Source organism: Scyliorhinus canicula, chromosome 14 (assembly GCF_902713615.1).
Source record: "Scyliorhinus canicula chromosome 14, sScyCan1.1, whole genome shotgun sequence".
Lineage (NCBI taxonomy): Eukaryota > Metazoa > Chordata > Chondrichthyes > Carcharhiniformes > Scyliorhinidae > Scyliorhinus > Scyliorhinus canicula.
Window position 1 is genome coordinate 155,200,140 of NC_052159.1, and position 19,186 is coordinate 155,219,325.

General features: G+C 51.9%; 1 protein-coding gene across 1 annotated transcript in view; it reads left to right on the forward strand.

The window, feature by feature from the left end:
• The window catches only part of ubac2 (UBA domain containing 2), a 247,143-nt gene that overhangs the window by 133,532 nt on the left and 94,425 nt on the right, over window positions 1–19,186 (forward strand). The window contains exons 5-6 of the mRNA XM_038817954.1: window positions 2,813–2,936; window positions 17,405–17,452. Of these exons, the coding sequence (XP_038673882.1) occupies window positions 2,813–2,936; window positions 17,405–17,452 (172 nt within the window). The remainder of the gene's footprint in view (window positions 1–2,812; window positions 2,937–17,404; window positions 17,453–19,186) is intronic.

Below are 19,186 nucleotides of genomic sequence, written 5' to 3' on the forward strand. Positions count from 1 at the left end.
TCATGGTGCCGACGTCATGCACCAAGCTCTCCACTGCGGTTACCACCCCAGCAGTGTTGGTCTCGGTGCCACATATTGCTGGCAACATAACCTGCACCTGTAGCCTCTGGGACTCCTCCAATCGACTATGGATCTGCAGGAGTGACGCTGACATCTCCCTCTGATTGTCTTGGCTGCTTCCTATTGTCTCCATCAGCTCCGGATAACTCTGTTCCACAGACTCAGCTTCAGGTTGGGACCCACAGGGATCCAGCAGCCCTCTGACTGCTGTCTCGCCTGAGGGGGAGGGGTTCCTGCCTCCACCTGATGTGCATCAACAGCAGTGCGGTGCTCACCAGATTGTGCCCCCGAAGCCTAGGAATTTGAAGCTGTCAACCATCTCCACCTCAATACCATTGATGCAGACAGGGCTGTGTACAACACCCGCTTCCTGAAGTCGATGACCAGCTCCTTAGTTTTAATGACGTCGAGGGAGAGATTGTTGTCACTGCACCATGTCACCAGATTCTCTATCTCCCTTCTGTCATCTGACTCATCGTTGTTTGAGATCCGACCCACTAAGGTCGTATCAGCAGCAAACCTGAAATGGAGTTGGTGCCGAAATTTGCCACACGGTTGTGTGTGTATAAGGAGTATAGTAGGGTGGGATGGTGGGATTGTCTTATGAGGAGTGATTGAGGGAACTTGGTCTGTATTCTCTAGAGTTTAGAACAATGCAAGGTGATCTTATTGAAGCATCCAAGATTCTTACAGGTCATGACAATAGATGTTGATAGGATGTTTCGTTGGCTGGTGAGTCGAGAACCAGGGGGCACAGTCTCAGAATAAGGGGCAAGCCATTTAAGACTGAAATGATGAGAAATTCTTCATTTAAAGGGTGGTGTAACTTTGGAATTCTCTACCCCACATCACTATGCAAGTTCAATCATTGAACATGTTCTGGTCACAAATCCATAGGTTTCTGGGTACAATTATATGAAGGGATATGGAGATCATGGGGAAATATGGCCTAAGAGGTAGACGATGAGCCGTGATGTGTTTGAGTAGCGGAGTAGGTTCAACAGGCTGAGTGGTCTGCTCCAGCTCCTATTTCCTATGTTTCCAGGATGGATACAATGATTTAAACCAATTATTAAATCCGTGTCTGTTTGTTGTTTATTGATACGGAGGGGCTAGCCGGCAAAGGGATTCGCCATAGCCCGGTGAATTGGTGGGGAGGAAAAAAGTTTCAATCCGGGCGTCAATCCCGTTGCGAGTCTCCCAGCCAGCCCTGCCGACTGGAGGGAACACGGAAATACCGGATTAAGCACAATTTATGGGCAGGACGCCCGATTCACATGTCTCCTGGGATGCTACAACTGCACCAACAACTACGACCCCCCCCCCCCCCCCCCCCCCCCCCCCCCAAAAGCTGGGAATCCCGCTGGCGTGAAATCCTGGTGGATATCCTGAGATTCGGGAATCTGGCAGCTTGCACTCCCAGCCATGACAAGGCAGTGAGTACCCTCCCTACACTTGCCTCCAGGGCGCCGAGGATGGTCCTACATGGGAGGTGAGGGTCACTGGTGATTGGGCTAGACTCAAGAGGTTCAGGTCGGGGTTCTCTAAATGGCGGGTTACCTGCGCTCCTAGTGCCAGCGGGAAACACTCCAGTTTTCCCACTGGTGGGCACACTTACTCCTCAATGGGGAAAATCGTGCCCATAGTCTTTTGAGCTTGTACTTTCTGCATAATTAACGGCACGATTAACTTAAGTCAGCACAGATTTACAAACACCAAATAATGATATAGAAAGTGGAGCACAGAATCGGATCATTTGGCCCACCTGGTCCATGCCATTGTTTATACGCCACCCGAGCCTCGTCCCATCCTTTCATTTTAGCCAACCAGCATGTCCTTCCATAACTTTTCTCCCTCATTTGTTTATCCAGCTTCCCCTTGGTGTTATTCACCTCAACCAATCCCTCTGGTGTGAGTTTTACCTTTACACCACTCATCACTATTCGTCACTATCTCAATACTACTGGTTTTGCACTGCCCAGTAAGTGAAAGCATCTTCTTCGCGTCTACCCCTCTGGATGCCTTTCATAATCTTAAAAACCACTATTTGGTCGTAACCTTTCTTATTTTCATTAAATCCGTGTCAACAGAAGCAACGTCAGACTAGTTGTCTGAAGGGTGTGGTGCGACTCGATCAACCAGATTAGAACCCGTGTAGTGAAGGCGAAAATCTACCCCGTGCCTTCAGAAAGTTGTTTGATTTATATCCATATTTATCTGCGTCGGTTGGACATATTAGGGGAAATGCTTGTGGGAAATTGTTTAAGTGTGCAGGATTTGACACACGTTTCCATGATCCTGTGATCTTCAGATATTTAGCATTGTGGTTAGTTTGCGGTCTGGTAAACCCAGAAGTCTAGAATATCCAGAGATGTGAGTTTAAATGTCACTCTGGTAGCTGGGAAATTTAAATTAAACTAAATAAATCTGGAATAAAATGCTCGCATCACAAACTGTTACCATGAAACTGTTGGATTGGTGTAAAACCCCATCTGTTTCACCTTTTGGGAAGGAAATCTGCTGTCTATACCTGGTCTGGCCTACATGTAACTCCAGCCGTACAGTAATGTGATTGTCTCTAAACTGCCCTCTGGAATGGCCAAGTAAACCACTCACTGGTACTGAAAAAGGTGGCTCACTTTCTCAAGGGGAATCAGGGATGGGCGGTAAATGCTGGCCGTGGCAATGGTGACCACATCCCGTGAATTAATGAAAAAGTAATAATATGGTTCTTCTTCTTCCTTCCTCTTAGTCTGGGTCCCATCTTTGCCCTGTTCGTGCCTTTCTACTTCTCCATTCCAAGTGTTCCAGTGACGCACATCCTGGGCAGGTTTTCCATTACAAACAAAACCTTGGTCTACGTTGTGGGTCTACAGGTATGTATACGATTGTAACTAGCGGATAGTCAGCGGCACATGCTGGTAAGGGAAGATGTGGTTTGAAATTGAAGCTGATATTCCTCAATATAAACCTCTTTAGTTCTTTTTAATAAATTTAGAATTCGCGATTCATTTTTTCCAATTAAAGGGCATAGCGTGGCCAATCCACCTACCCTGCACATCTTTGGGTTGTGGGGGCGAGACCCACGCAAACACAGGGAGAATATGCAAACTCCACACGGACAGTGACCCAGAGCCGGGTTCGAACCTGGGACCTCGGCGCCGTGAGGCAGCAGTGCTAACCCACTGCACCACCTTGCTGCCCTATAAATCTCTTTAGTTAAAGGATTGAACTGGTGCCTCCACCAGTGAGATCCATATTATTATAGTAATCTTTATGGCCACAAGTAGGCTGACATTAACACTGCAGTGAGGTTACTGTGAAAAGCCCCTAGTTGCCATATTCCAGCGCCTGTTCGGGTACACTGAGGGAGAATTCAGAATGTCCAAATTTCCTAACAGCACGTCTTTTGGGACTTGTGGGAGGAAACTGGAGCACCCGGAGGAAACCCACGCAGACACGTGGAGAACGTGTTATGAGTAAGTCTCATAAGAGTGTTGATGTGGATGCTTGTTGGTGGTCTTTCTTGCCTGCCATTTTCTCTCCGTTCTTAGGTTTCCACACCACTCTCAGGCACTCAGAATCGGCCTTTTTAGGACAAATTATTTGTGTGTTTTCACATAGCCTGTAAAAAAAGACGGTTTCACACAAAGAGACAAGGTGATTTTCAAAAGTGAAAATGCTGAAAACGCAGAGCTGTGTAGGCAGCTTCCACGAAGAGCTTACATTTCAGGGGCACACCCTCCTTTAGATCTGGAAAATGAGAAAATACAGTCATTTTGATGCAATTTAGAGAAAATGATGAGTTTTACTGAATAATAAATTATTGGAATGATCCAGTAGTTAGAAATATTGAAGAAACAGGTTCCCCACATAGTTCAGTTGAAAGATTGATGAAATATTGAGAACTGTGTGTTGCTGAACACCCATCCTGTTTCTTAACCACCACTGATAACTCTGTGGTGTTGCCCCACACTTCGTCAACACTGGTGTCACTGCTGTGTGAAATCCAACCTCTCTGCCCTGCCCCAAGAAGAATCTTCACTTCTCTCTCTCTCTCTCTCTCTGTCTCTTCAACAACACCAAGTCTTTTACCAAGCACGGTAGCCTTGTGGATAGCACAATCGCTTCACAGCTCCAGGGTCCCAGGTTCGATTCCGGCTTGGGTCACTGTCTGTGCGGAGTCTGCACATCCTCCCCGTGTGTGCGTGGGTTTCCTCCGGTTTCCTCCCACAGTCCAAAGATGCGCAGGTTAGGTGGATTGGCCATGATAAATTGCCCTTAGTATCCAAAATTGCCCGTAGTGTTGGGTGGGGTTACTGGGTAATGGGGATAGGGTGGAGGTGTTGACCTTGGATAGGGGGTAGGGTGCTCTTTCCAAGAGCCGGTGCAGACTCGATGGGCCGAATGGCCTCCTTCTGCACTGTAAATTCTATGTAATCTATGTAATTTTATATTTGTCATTCCTTTCTTCACCTGCACTATTATAACTTGCACACTCCATGAACCTGAGCTCTTCCAAATTATCTGCTGGCCTGCGTCCTAACCTTGAGGCGCAGACTCGATGGGCCGAATGGTCTCTTTCTGCACTGTCAATTCTATGTTTCTAACTCGCCCCCTTCCCTATCACCGCAGAGCCTGCTGACCAACAATGGGTAAGAGTGCAGAGGTTCATCTCTCCGCCCGTCCTCACCACTCCGTAACCTGTGGCCTCCTCCATCCCCACAAACTATGAGCCATGAAGGAGGCCAGTAACATGCCAGAGGAAATCGTCACCCCTCAAACGCCTTTTCTCCAAAGGGAACAAGCCCAGCTTCTCCACCCTAACCTTGGAACTAAAATCCCTCATCTCTGGAGCCATTCTGGTAAATCTCCTCTGCACCTTCTCAAGGACCCTCACCTCCTTCCTAAAGTCTGGTGATCAGAACTGGTCACAATGCTCTAGTTGTGGCCCAACCAGAGCTTTGTAACGTTTCAGCGTAACACCCTGCTTTTGTACTCAATGTCTCTATTTATCAATCCAAAGAGCCCTTCTGCTTTGCTAACCTGCTCTCTCTCAATATGTCCTGCCGCCTTCAAAGAGCGATGCACAGCGGCTTCCGGTGATATTATGCGAGAGCAAATGGCACAAAAGGTAGCTCCCAACAGATTCCTGATTTTTCTACCCTTTTTGTTTGGTATTCAGGGGATTTTTGTTGTTAATCCCAGCCTGTCGAACCATGTAAAGAATTGCTGGCGGAATTATGCCAAAAATGAGGGAGCCTGGTGAGGGAGTCGGAAGGAGGGAAGATGGCGGACGCGGCCATGCCCATCAAGGTAGACACTGACTGTGGTGATGCCACAGAAGTTTAGGAAATAAATGGACAAGAGGTTTGGTTGGCAAGGCAAGGATCTGAGGGAGTCCTTCAAAGCTACTATTGAGGAAGCAACTAGGGCGGCTCTTGGCTGCAATACCCAATCCAGATACTCATCAACTGATTCTGAGGGGAGATTCAAATTGTTCCTTAGATCCACGACTAGATTGATCGCTGCCAAAGTCATTGGCTCCTTCGGGGGTGGTGAAGGCACAGTTGGTGTTTATGGAGGAGGTGGGGGGGGGGGGGGGGGGGGGCCGGGCCTGTGGGGGTAAGGAGTTCTCTATTGTCTCCCCAGTACACAAGGTATACTCTAGGATAGATTACTTTGTGATGGGCAGGTCTCTTCTTCCCGGGTTGAGAAAGATGGAATATTCGGCGATAGTCGCCTCAGACCATGCTCCACATTTTGGAGATTTAGTGCTGGAGGCGGGCCCCGGGCAGAGCACAGGATGGAGGATGATGTGGACCTTTTGGCGGAAGTGGGATTTTACAGGCGGGTCAAAGATGAATACGTGGAGTTCAATGGGAAACAAATGGTTCCGTTCTCTATTGTATGGGAGCCGTTGAAGGCGGTCATTACATAAGAAGATAAGAACTAGGAGCAGGAGTAGGCCATATGACCCCTCGAGCCTGCTCCGCCATTCAGTGAGATCATGGCTGATCTTTTGTGGACTCAGCTCAATTTTCCGGCCTGAACACCATCACCCTTAATCCCTTTATTCTTCAAAAAACTACCTATCTTTATCCTAAAAACATTTAATGAAGGAGCCTCAACTGCTTCACTGAGCAAGGAATTCCATAGATTCACAACCCTTTGGGTGAAGAAGTTCCTCCTAAACTCAGTCCGAAATCTACTTCCCCTTATTTTGAGGCTATGCCCTCTAGTTCTGCTTTCACCCGCCAGTGGAAACAACCTGCCCGCATCTATCCTATCTATTCCCTTCATAATTTTATATGTTTCTATAAGATCCCCCCTCATCCTTCTAAATTCCAACGAGTACAGTCCCAGTCTGCTCAACCTCTCCTCATAATCCAACCCCTTCAGCTCTGGGATTAACCTAGTGAATCTCCTCTGCATACCCTCCAGTGCCAGTACGTCCTTTCTCAGGTAAGGAGACCAAAACTGAACACAATACTCCAGGTGTGGCCTCACTAACACCTTATACAATTGCAGCATAACCTCCCTAGTCTTAAACTCCAGCCCTCGAGCAATGAAGGACAAAATTCCATTTGCCTTCTTAATCACCTGTCGCACCTGTAATCCATCTTTTTGCGACTCATGCACGAGCACACTCAGGTCTCTCTGCACAGCAGCATGCTTTAATATAGAGGGGAGATTATATCGCGTAAGGCACACATAGACAAGGAGGTTAGGAAGGAACGCCAGAAGTTAGTTGACGACATTTTGGAAGTGGACTGTAGATACTCGAGTGGCCCAACCCCAGAACTCTTGGCAAACTGGAAAAAGCTGGAAAAGCAGTTTGATCTGCTGCTTACTGATAGTGTGGTGCGCTATTGGTGTACCTGAGGCGTATACCTATAAATATGGGGAGAAAGCCAGCCGTCTCTTGGCTCACCAGCTAAGGCAGCAGGCAACCTCTCGGGAGATTATTCAGATCAGGTTCTTGGGAGGCAGGTTGGTTTCTGCCCCGGTAAAGTGAACCGGACATTTTGGACCTTTTAATGTGAGGCTTTACAGGTCGGAGATGCCAGAGGAAGAGTCAGGAATGACAGCGTTCTTAGAGGGCTTGGAGCTCCCTGAGGTGGGGGAGGAAATGCGGGAAGGGCTGGAAGCACTGGTAGGTCTGGAGGAGGTCCGAACAGCGATAGGACAGATGCAAACAGGAAAGGCACCAAGGCCTGACGGGTTCCCGGTGGAATTTTACAAGAAATTCGTGGGCCAGCTGCTTCCGTTACTGATCGGGATGTTTAATGATTTGTTGGCTCGGGGTTCCCTTCCTGTGATGCTTGGGCAGACATCCATCTCCCTTAACCTGAAAAAGGACAAGGATCCTGTGGAATGCGCCTGTTCAATATGGTTTTTACCCTAGCGAGCGGGGCAGAGCTGGAGAAAATTGTGTTGTGGATGCAGGAAAGGCGTTTGATAGGATGGAGTTGAGGTACCTCTGCAGTTTTACAGAAGTTTGCGTTGGGTCCCAGGTTTGTGTTGGTGTATGTCTACTGTACAAGGCTCCTTTGGCCAGCATTTTAAACTTGGTCCAATATCAACGCTGGCCCCCATTTATACTAACCACCTGTTCGAGCCGGCGAGGTTGGATGCCACATGTGGAGTGTGAAAGGAACCTTCAGGTACAAAATTTTGTTAGAAAAATGTTCCCGGCATTCGCAGAGGCGCCACCGTCCTCCTCGCTGGAGAGGATCCTTTCGTGACCAGGGTCAGAGGAGGGTAGTACGTCCGGTATATATGGGTGGATTCTGGCAGAAAACGCAGTCTCAGTGGAGGGGGTGAAAGCCAAGTGGGAGGAGGAGCTGGGACCTGTACTGGAGGGTGAGGTGTGGAGTGGGACCCGTCGCAGGGTGAACGCCACGTCCTTGTGTGTGAGGCTGCGCTGGATCCATCTTAAGATAGTGTTACAGGCGCACCTGACCAGAGCTAGAATGAGTTGCTTTTTCTGCCGGGGTTGGGGCAGGGGCGAGCGCTGTTCAAGGGGGCCTGCTAACCACACGCACATGTTTTGCTCCTGTCCCAAACTGCTGGGGTTTGGGTCTCCTTTTTCAGCACCATGTCGGCGATTCTGTCCCCATGGAACCCTGTCCCTTAGTAGCCATATTTGGGGTATCGGACTTGCCGAAGCTGCAGACGGTTGTGGGGGCCTGAGTTCTTGTCTTCTCGCTGATCGCTAGGAGACGAGTCCTGCTGGAGTGGAGGTTGGCAATGCCACCCAGTGCCTTGGCTTGGCTAGGAGTCTTAATGGAGCTTTTACACCTGGAAAAGGTTAAATACACCGTGGAGGGGTCAAGGGAAGGGTTCTCCAGAGATAGCGACTATTTATCGTCTCCTTTCCTCTTTTTTGTTGATTGGAGGGGGGTTATATAATTTAGCTTGTTCTGTTTTATGGTTGTTGTTTCTATTTTTGTACTTTATAAACTGAAAAAGGTTAATAAAAATATCTTTAAAAAAAAAAGATTGATGCACAGGCACCCCCTGGTCCATTTGTCCATGCACACTCTTTAGAACTGTTACATTTAGTCTGTATTGTTTCTCCTTCTCCCTTCTGCCGAAATGAATCATCTCACACAGGCCTGGATTAAATTCCCATCTGCTACTCCTATAAAAGCAAAATACCGCAGATGCTGGAAATCTGCAATAAAAACAAAGGGCGAAATTCTCCGCACCCGCGGAAAGTCGGCAAACGGTCGTAAAAATCGGGACCGTTTTACGACGGTCGCGAAGGCTTCATTTCCCGACCGATTCACTTCCTGGAAATGGGCTAGCAGCGCGGCCGCGTCAATTACGTGCGTGATGACGACGGAACGCGACGACGACACGAACCCGCCCATGTGACGCCGCCCGACGCCGTAAAAAGGCGCGGGCGACCACAGAATCTGTCGGGCAGGATGTCGGAGCCTAGGCGAGCTGCACCTCGCTTTATTGATGCAGACGTCGAGGCGCTGCTCGATGCCGTGGAGCAGAGGAGGGGCATCATCCGCCCGCGGAGAGGGCATCGCCAACCTGCCAGCACGGTACGCCAGGCCTGGCGTGACGTGGCTGCTGCCGTCAGTGCTGTGGGGCAGACCCCTCGCTCAGCAGAGCAGTGCCGAAAGAAGCTACATGACCTCACCAGGTCTGCCAGGGTAAGTGCCATGAGGGTGCCCCCTAGTCACAACCATCCCTCCCCCTTAACTGCCCGGGGGGGGGGGGGGGGGGGGGGGAGAGGGATTGGGGCAGAGTTATTTGAGGGTGGTTCACAAAGTTGTCACAGACCCAGCGCTCTGGCCCCGAGGAGAGATGCAATCATCTGATGACAACTTGCCCCCCCCCCCAAACTGTGCCAGTATCAGAACGGACTTCTGATACCTACCGTTTTGTAATGATCTACCTATGTTTCCTCCCCCAACAGGCCAAGGCCGGTCATAACCACCGTGAGCGGCACAAGACTGGAGGGGGTTCGCCCAACATGCACCCCCTCAGCACCTTTGAACAGAGGGCACTGGACCTTGTTGGGGGGTCTGCACCCGCGATATCGCGCAATGCGAGGTTGGCGGAACTGCAGCAAGTGAGACAACCCCCCCTGACAAACCCCCCCCCCCCCCCCCCCCATCCTCTGTCCCTTCACACACCCTGCCCACTGGGACACCTCCCCATCCTCTGTCCCTTCACACACCCTGCCCACTGGGACCGTCCAGCGGCCTGCCGAGCAAATCGAAATAACCCGTCTCATTCTCTTCCCTAGGACGTGATGCCGAACGACCAGGGCCGTCTGGCTGCAGACGGAGACACGAATCTGCCGCCACCTCACCCGGGGCCTCACAACAGAGGGTGCCCGATCAGCGGGCAGCCCTATCTGCCCCAACCCAATCTGCGGACCAGGACGCACAGAGGGTTCGAGGTCCACCACCACCACCAGAAATGGCCAGGGACAACCCTCCTGTCGCTGAGCGGCCCCACACCCTGGACGAGGACCTAACCATTGAGAGCGTCGGGCTTGCGGCACTGCTTTCTCCCACCACATCCATCATCCCAGAGACACACACCCCGGCGGGCCTATTTAGTGATGAGTCTCCTGGGGCACAGTCTGGTTGGCACATCACAGATGAGCAGGTACAGCAGGTGGAGGTCGGAGCAACAGAGGGCCCGGACTCGCGGAGGCCAGACCAGGCCCAGGATGCAGCTGGCTCCCAGACGTTTTCGGAGTTCCTGGAGTTTCTCAACCCACCCGCACAGCCGATGCCTCAGGAAACCCAGGGAAACAATGACGGGATGAGGGCTTCCTTCCAGACTCTGCAGACGCTGTTAGAGGAGTCGATCCGCGTCCAAGAGCAGGGAGTGGTGCCGCTCATGGCAGAGACCCAGTCCGACACCGCACGGGTGGCATCCGCGGTGGAGGCAATGGGTCAGGTTATGCAAGACGTTGGGATTAATGTGCACGCGTCATCCTCGGCCCTGGACAGGGTTGCCCTCTCACAGGCAGCAATGTGCCAGAGCCAAACCGACATTGCCGGCGCCCTGCGGGCCATGGCCGAGTCTCAGCAGGTCATTGGCCAGTCGCAGCAGTCAGTCGCCGAGAGCATCAACCGCCTGACACATGTGCTGGATGGCGTCGTGCACAATCAGGTTGAGATCGCACAGTCCCTGGCGGGAATGTCTAACTCCCTGGACTCCGTCTCTGCAAACCTTCGGATCCTGGTGGATACCGTTGCAGGCCTCCAGGACTGGCAGCGCCAGGTGTCGGTGGTGCGACGGGGAACCTCCCCGCTCGCACCTCTGTCCCAAAGTGAGGCCCGGGGGCCACCGGGCTCCCCGAGGGAGGAGGAGGTTTCGGGGCCCGTCCCATTAACTCCATCACGGGACGTCCCGGAATTCTCGGCCTCCCCCCGTCCCATCCCTGGTGCATCGGGTGGGCAGCAGGCAGAGCAGGGTGGCACAATGTCACCCGAGACGCCCGCAGAGCAGCCTGGCCCATCAAGGCCGGGTCGCCCCAGGAAACGCTTGGCCAAGGAGAAACGAGTCGAGGGGGGCGATTTGCAGCAATCCTCCTCCACTCCTGCTGTATCATCTGGGGATTCACTTAGACGTAGTGGTAGGGCCCGTAAGGCAACTAAGATAGACACTGAGTAAGTTGGCACGGGTGAAGGGCACAGTTTAGTTGTAGGGTAGGGCACCTGTAAATAATTGTTAATATTAAACACACTGTTCCACCTTACTTGTAATACCGTGTGATTGTTCCACAGCCACAGGAATCGTGATGGTGACCGAGTGTCGCTGGGGGTGGCGGGTGGTGAAACCTCGGTGCCGGGTGTGCAGTCCCTGCCCCTACCCCCCTCCCACAGCTAGCCCACGCGGGCACGTGATGGAGTGTCAGTGACGAACTCAGCGGCCACCAAGGTGGATGGTTCAGCTATTGCCATGGGTCAGACTCTCTCTAACGATTCTGAGCTCACAGCTCTTCGCAGAGCGGGCTGTCATCATTCCACATGGCACTGATCACACCCGCTGACACAGCCATCAATGTTGTGCCATTCCGTCTGGACCCAGTGATAAGCGTCATGTCGAAGTGGAGCAGTGTACACTGAGGGGGGGGGGGTTTGGTGGTGGCAGTTGTGTGGTGACCCTCTGCATGACTAGCGATGCAGGTGGTGGTTTGGTGTTCATCGGGGACGTCACATGCGATGCGTGAACCGTGCTGCCACCATGGCATCGCGTGCCCGCCGTCCTTGCCGGGTCCGTCGTGCCGCCTCCTGGACATCACCAGCACCTGGGTCGTGTCTGCGTGCTGCGCCCGCCACTCCGCCAGCGTCCTCCTCCTCCTCCTCCTCCTCCTCCTCCTCCTCCTCCTCCTCCTCCTCCTCTGTGCTGGCACCACTGCCACTAGCTTCTCCCTCCGCCTCCTGCAACAGGTCATCTCCCCTCTGCATCGCGATGTTGTGCAGCGCACAGCAGACCACTACAATGCGAGCGACCCTGTCGGCCTGGTACTGCAGGGCCCCTCCGGAGCGGTCCAGGTACCTGAATCTCATCTTCAGGAGGCCAAGGCAGCGCTCCACCACACCCCTGGTTGCTGCATGGGGCCTCGTTGTATCGTGTTTCCGCATTGGTCTGAGGCCTCCGTATCGGCGTCATCAGCCAAGACCTCAGCGGATAACCCCTGTCACCTAGCAACCAGCCCCTCAGCCGGGGGGGACGTCCCTCAAACATCGCAGGGATGAACGACTGCGCTAGTATGTAGGAGTCATGCACACTCCCTGGGAACCTTGCACAGACGTTCATGAACCTCATGTGGGGGTCGCATACCACCTGGACATTAATGGAGTATGTCCCCCTCCTGTTTGTGAACACGTCCCTGTCCACAGCAGGCGGGCGCATGGGGACGTGAACACAGTCGATTGACCCCTGAACCCTCGGTATCCCGGCCACACTGGCAAATCCACGGGCTCGTGAGTCTTGACTTGCTCGGTCCTCGGGAAAGGTGATGTAGCGATCGGCGATGGCATAGAGGGCGTCGGTCACATCCCGGATGCACCTGTGCACCGATGACTGGGAGATCCCAGAGACGTCCCCGCTCGGAGACTGGAAGGAGCCGGTAGCATAGAAGTTCAGAGCGACCGTCACCTTGATGGCTACCGGGATCGCGTGTCCTCCCCCCGTTCCACGTGGGGCGAGGTGCGACAGGATTTCGCAGATATGTATCACCGTCTGCCTACTCAGCCGGAGTCTTCTCCTGCAGGTGATGTCCGGCATTGTTAGGAAAGAGACCCGGACACGGTACACCCTCGGCTTTGGTAGTCGCCTCTGACGCCGTGGCTGCACCCTCACTCTCTCCTCTTCCTCTTCCTCCTCCTCCTCCTCCTCCCCCCCCCCCCATGCTGCTCGACGACTGGCAACTCCTCGGCCCTTCCCTCTGCTGCTGCAGCTGGCCCTGCAGCCACTGCGGGTTGTGGGTGTGGATGCTGCTGCATCTCCAAATCCAGTAGAGCGGCCCCAACCACTGCGCAGAACATAGCCGTTCTGTTCCCATGCATCGTGCTAACCTACAGAAGGGTGGTGGGGGGCGGAGAAACGGGACATGTTAGACGGACGTTAGTCGACACCTCGGCAGCCGCCAGCCATGGGATACCAGTGTGTCCCGGTGGCCTGGTCGCGCTGCTGACACGCGGTCAGCCTAACCCCTGGTCACTTCCTGCATCCAACGGCCAGTAAACTATGTCCTCCTCACGGGTGCGTCAGTGGCCTGTGGCCGGAAGCCACAGGGGAACCAGCGGCCGTGTCCTCGTCACCTGCACACCATGGCATGGTGGCAGACATTTTGTTACGGGGTTGGACGGCTCACTCTCTACCTAAACCCCCCCCCTCCGTCGCCCCCCACTGCCTCCCCCGTCTCCCCCACTGCCCCCTCCGTCTCCCCCACTGCCTCCTCCGTCTCCCCCACTGCCCCCTCCATCTCCCCCACTGCATCCTCCGTCTCCCCCACTGCCCCCTCCGTCTCCCCCACTGCCCCCTCCGTCTCCCCCACTGCCCCCTCCGTCTCCCCCACTGCCCCCTCCGTCTCCCCCACTGCCCCCTCCGTCTCCCCCACTGCCCCCTCCGTCTCCCCCACTGCCCCCTCCGTCTCCCCCACTGCCCCCTCCGTCCCCCCCACCGCCCCCGTTCTGGACCCCCTCCCGTTCCCAGGGATGCCTTCCCCGTTGTGGCCAGACTCGAGCGGTGCGCTGAGCGGTGCGCTGAGCGGTGCGCTGAGCGGTGCGCAGAGTGGTGCCCTGACCTCCTCCAAGCAGTCGTCAGCCAGGCCGACTGGTTGACGAATTTAAAAAGCAGGTGTGTTTCACGACGTCCAAACAGGGCGCCATGACGTCGGGACTTCGGCCCATCCGGGCCGGTGAATAGCGGGGGGGCTCACAGTGGCGATTCTGGTCGTGTCAGGGGCGGGAAGGAGGCGTTTGTCGGGAAACGCGGGCGAAATTCTCCCAAAACGGGAGAAATCGTCAAACTGCCGTAAAACCCGGGCGGGTTTTACGGCATCGCGCCCCTTCCCGACGGGGGACCGATTCTGGTCCCCAGTCGGGGCTAGCAGCCCGACGTCGGAGGCCCCGACAAGTCGGGCTTAACGAAAATCGTTAAGCCCGCTTGTCGGACTTAGCGCCGGCTGACGCGTCATATGACGTCAGCCGCGCATGCGCAGGTGGGAAGACTCCACCCGCGCATGCGCGGGTGACGTCATCGCGTTTTTGCGCGAAACCCGCGCATGCGCGGTCCGGGTTGCCCCTCAGCCGCCCCGCGTATTGATACTGCGGGGCGGCGGAAGGACAAATAGTGCGCGGGCATCGGGCCCGCTGCCCGCGATCGGTGGGCACCGATCGCGGGCCCATGGCACCCTTGGCACGGCCGTGGTACTGCCGTGCCAATCGGTGCCATGGTTATTTTTTTCCAGGTGGTCACGACGTTTTTACGAATGGCAGGACCAGGTGTGTTTGCCGTTCGTAAAAAGGTCGTAAAGGGCTGGGACTTCGGCCCTTCTAACAGCTGTGAATCGCTGCCGGCCGTAAAAAAACGGCGGCAGCGATTCGTGTCGGGATTTCGGCGGGGGGGGGGAGAATAGCGGGAGGGCGTCAAAAAAGTCGGGAAGGCCCTCCCGCTATTCTCCCACCCGTCGTGGGGGGGGGAGAATTTCGCCCCGCGACTCCGACAATTTGCGGGGTTCGGAGAATAGCGGGAGGGCGTCGGAACAGCGTCGCCGTAAAAATTTCCGACGCCCGCTATTCTCCGACCCGTCGTGAGTCCGGAGAATCTCGCCCAAGGTGCTGGAAACAGTCAGTCGGTCAGGCAGCATCTGTGGAGAGAGAAGCAGAGTTATGTTTTGAGTGGAATATGACCTTTCCAGAACTGAAGGGAAATAGAAATGTGATGGGAGTGAAAGCAGGGAGGATGGGAAAGAACAGAACGGAAGGTCTGGGATAGGGGAGGGCGGGAGAGATTAAACGATAAATAAAGGTGTCATGGAACAAAAGGCAAAGGAAGTGATAATTTTTGTGGTGAAGAAACAAATAATTTATCCAGAGTGGAGTTTTTTAAATTCGTTCTTGGGATGTGGGTGTCGCTGGCTGGGCCTTGCACTGAGTGGCTTGCTGGGGCATGTAAAAACCAAGCATATTGCTGTCGATCTGGAGTCACATGTAGGCCAGACCAGGTAAGGATGGCTGATTTCCCTCCTTAAAGGACATCAGCCAACCAGATGGGGTTCTTCTGACCACTGACTATGGTTCCCTGGTCATCATTATGTGTGCGTGGGTTTCCTCCGGGTGCTCCGGTTTCCTCCCAAAGTTCAAAGATGTGCGGGTTAAGTGGATTGGCCATGCTAAATTGCCCTTAGTGTCCAAAAAGGTTAATTGGGGTTACTGGGTTAAGGGGATGGGGTGGAGTAGGTGTGTGCTTGAGTGGGGTGCTCTTACCAATGGCCGGTGCAGACTCAATGGGCCGAATGGCCTCCTTCTGCACTGTACATTCTATGATTAGAATTTCATTCCAGATCAGCTTTCTCGGAAAGCAAAAACATGAAAAACAAGATTCAATGCAAGAAAGATCGAATCAAAATGAGGGTCAGAGTTAATGGTTCGAAATGTTGAACTCATTATTGAATCCAGAAGGCTGTAGAGTGTCAGATTGGAGGAGGAGATGCCGTCCCTCGAACTTGTGTTGAGTTTGACTGGAACACTGGAGTAAAGGGAGGACTGGGATGTGAGTGAGAGAGCAAGGTGGAGAACTAAAATGTCAAGCAGCCAGAAGCTTGGTTTATACTTGCAAACTGAGCAGACTGAACCCTTTCTCGAACAAGGAGTGATGTTCTTTCCCGTCCTTAGGTATCTCCCCTGTATCCAGGAAAGATTGAAGGATTTTGGCAATCCCAGCAGCTGCCTCCGCACCCCCCCCCCCCCCCCCCCCCCCAGCAACCTGACAAGCCAGCTATCGGACCTACGACTTCTCCACCCTGAGCATAGTCAACCTTTCCACAGCTCCTGCTTAACAATTTTCATCCCACCTATTACCCCTACCATCTCCACTTCTGTAAATATTTCGTCAGCATCCTCTTCCTTAGTAAACACTGAAGCAGAGTACCATTTACTATTCTAACCTTCCGCTGCATCTCTGAACATATATCACCCTCCTTGTCCCGGATAAACCCCATCCCGCCTCTTGCTACCTGCTGACCATTTACATGCCGGTAAGAGGGCTCTCTTTTATTTTAACTACCATTCTATTCTCATACTCTCTTCTTGCCAGTTTTATTTTGTTCTTTACTTCTCCTATAACTGATTGCATTTGGGCTGGTTCTCGCTTGAAGAATCCACTTAACATGCACCGTGCACCTTTTTGCTTGTTTCATCATGTTCTCTATCTCCCTTTCCATCCAGCGAGCCCTGGCTTTGATTCCCCTACATCTCTCCCCCCGCCATCCCCCACCCACCTTGTTGGAATGTACCTGGCCTGTACCTGAAACAACATGGAATCATGGAAAAGTTACAGTACAGGAGGAGGCCATTTGGCACATCTTGTCCATGCTGGCCCGAGGACACCCAGGTGCCCTTTCTAATCCCACCTTCCTGCACCCGGTCCATGGCCCTGTATCTTACAGAACCTAAGGTGCAGAAAGAGTTTAGGGTCTGAGCATAGTCAACCTTTCCAGTACCTCCTGCTTAGCAATTTTCACCCTAACTATTAAAACAGCTGAGGGTCTCCACCACCAACTTGGGAAGCAAATTCCAGACACCCACTACTCTCTGCGTAAAAAAGTTCTTCTTCGTGTCCCCTCTACACCTTCTGCCTTCTACATCTCCTTAAAGATCACCCATGTTCTATGATAGTTTCTCCGTCAATTCTTCAAATTTAGTTCTACTTTGGATTGTTCCTTACTCTTCTCCATTGCTAATCTAAACCTTACGATCACGCTTGCCCGAGTGTTCTCCCACAGTCACGTGGTCTACTTTGTCCACCACATTCCCCAGAACAAAATCCAGCAATGTCTCCTTCCTGGTTGGGCCGCGGACCCTATTGGTCAAAAACGTTCTCCTGAACACACTTCAGAAATTCCTCTGCCCTTTCCCTTCACTCTAACATTATTCCAATCGATATTTGGGCAATTGGAGTCCCCCAGTATCAATACTCCATAGTTCTTACACGTCTCTGTGATTTTCCCTTAATTATATTCTCTTTCGAAGAGAATAAAAGTGCAACTTTCTGATACAATATTGACAAGGAAGATTCGTGTTTGTAGTTCCTCTGCAGTTAGCCATTTATATTTTGTTTTACTTTGTAGCTTTTGACGTCTAGTACCACAACGTGGATTTTGGCCTTAAGCGGATTGGTAAGTACCCGTCTCCTTGCCAGTGTTCTTTGCTTAAAAATAATCCTTTTGCTGTGGTTTTAATTTTACGTCAATTGCTTTGAAGGTTATCGAAGTTGAGTTGGAGGCTTAATTGACGTACTGTGGTTGTGAATTTGCTGAACTGTATCCAATTTGCGACACAGATACAAGCCATTCAGCTCAGCTGATCCATGTCAGCGTTTATGGTCGAACCAAGCCTTCTTCACCTATTTCACCTCATCTGATCAGCTTATCATGCTCCCACATGTACTTATCTAGCAATGGTTAACTGCTATTTGTCTCTGTTATTCCATATGATAGCAAGTCCCACATTCTCACTACTCGCTAGATAAAGGCATTTCTATTGAATTTCAACAGTATTGGACATTTGGTCATTTCCAAGAAGGAAATAAATGAACATGACATAGACTATGCAGGACAGCCATTCACCCCAGCTGGTGTTTATGCGCCAACCATCCTTACTGGATTTTTATGGGTGACTATCTTTCATTTGTGTTCCCTCGTTTTGGACTCTTCCACAAGTGGAATCCACGTTGTTCACTGCACCGTTTTGGTTAAAAACCATATCAGATTTATCTTTTTAAACTCAGGGCACAATAACTTCTAGCTGTCGTTTTATGACAGTATTTTTAACAACCAAACTTGCAGTGGTGGTTTTAAAATGTTTTATGATGGGGAGCTTTGATGAGAGAATTAAAAGGGCAAAATCTATCTGGGTACATTTGTGGTCCAGAATTTGTGTGTTGTAGACACTTGCCCAATCTCGTGAAATTGCGTTGATGTCATAAAACCAAATCTCTGGACTCCTTTGTCAGACTTTAGTTTTACAAGAATTTCTAGGACTGCTACTCCACTAGCTTTGTGTTCCCCCAACTGAATCCTGCTCAAGTAACCATAATGGTATCTGCGGCTGAACAGAGTGCATTAGCAATAGATGCTGTATAACACACATATCCACAGCACCTAACTAAGTAGCTACATGAGTCATTCACAGTAACACTTTTCTCAGTGCCTCCAGTGTTGCCAATCCAAGCAGGTAGTCGCTGGTACTAGTGGCTCTGCGGGCGGCCAGTTAACCTCCAGCAGTGGAGGCAAAAATGATGAGCTCCGCCCAGCATCAGTTCATGCTGTTTTGACAATTTCCTCTCGCTTGGAATGGATTGAGCTTTCAGCTCACAACATTTAATAAAGGAGTGAAAGGTTATGGAGAGCATGAAGGGAAGTGGGAGTTAAAGGTGTAATCAAGACTTCATTGAGTGGCGAGGCAGGCACACGGACTGAATGGCTACTTCTGCTTCTCTTTCTTATAGTCATAATGTTTGCATTATTATTCCCAGCATCGGGGGCGTTGCATATCCAAAAGTAGGTGCTTGATGGTCAGGACAGAAATAATGGGCCAAAGGGCCTCCTTCCGTGTTGTAAAACTCTATGACTTACCTTAACTGAGCGACGGCTAAGTGTCAGTCTTATTTCAGTTGCCAGCTCTCGCCTCTGAGTCAGAAAACTGGCAGCTCAACTCCAACATGAGCCTTAATAAGAGATCGGATGTATAAAGATCTGGAAAGGAATAATTTGATCAGAGATAGTCAACATGGTTTTGTGAAGGGTAGGTCGTGCCTCACAAACCTTATTGAGTTATTTGAGAAGGTGACCAAACAGGTGGATGAGGGTAAAGCAGTTGATGTGGTGTATATGGATTTCAGTAAAGCGTTT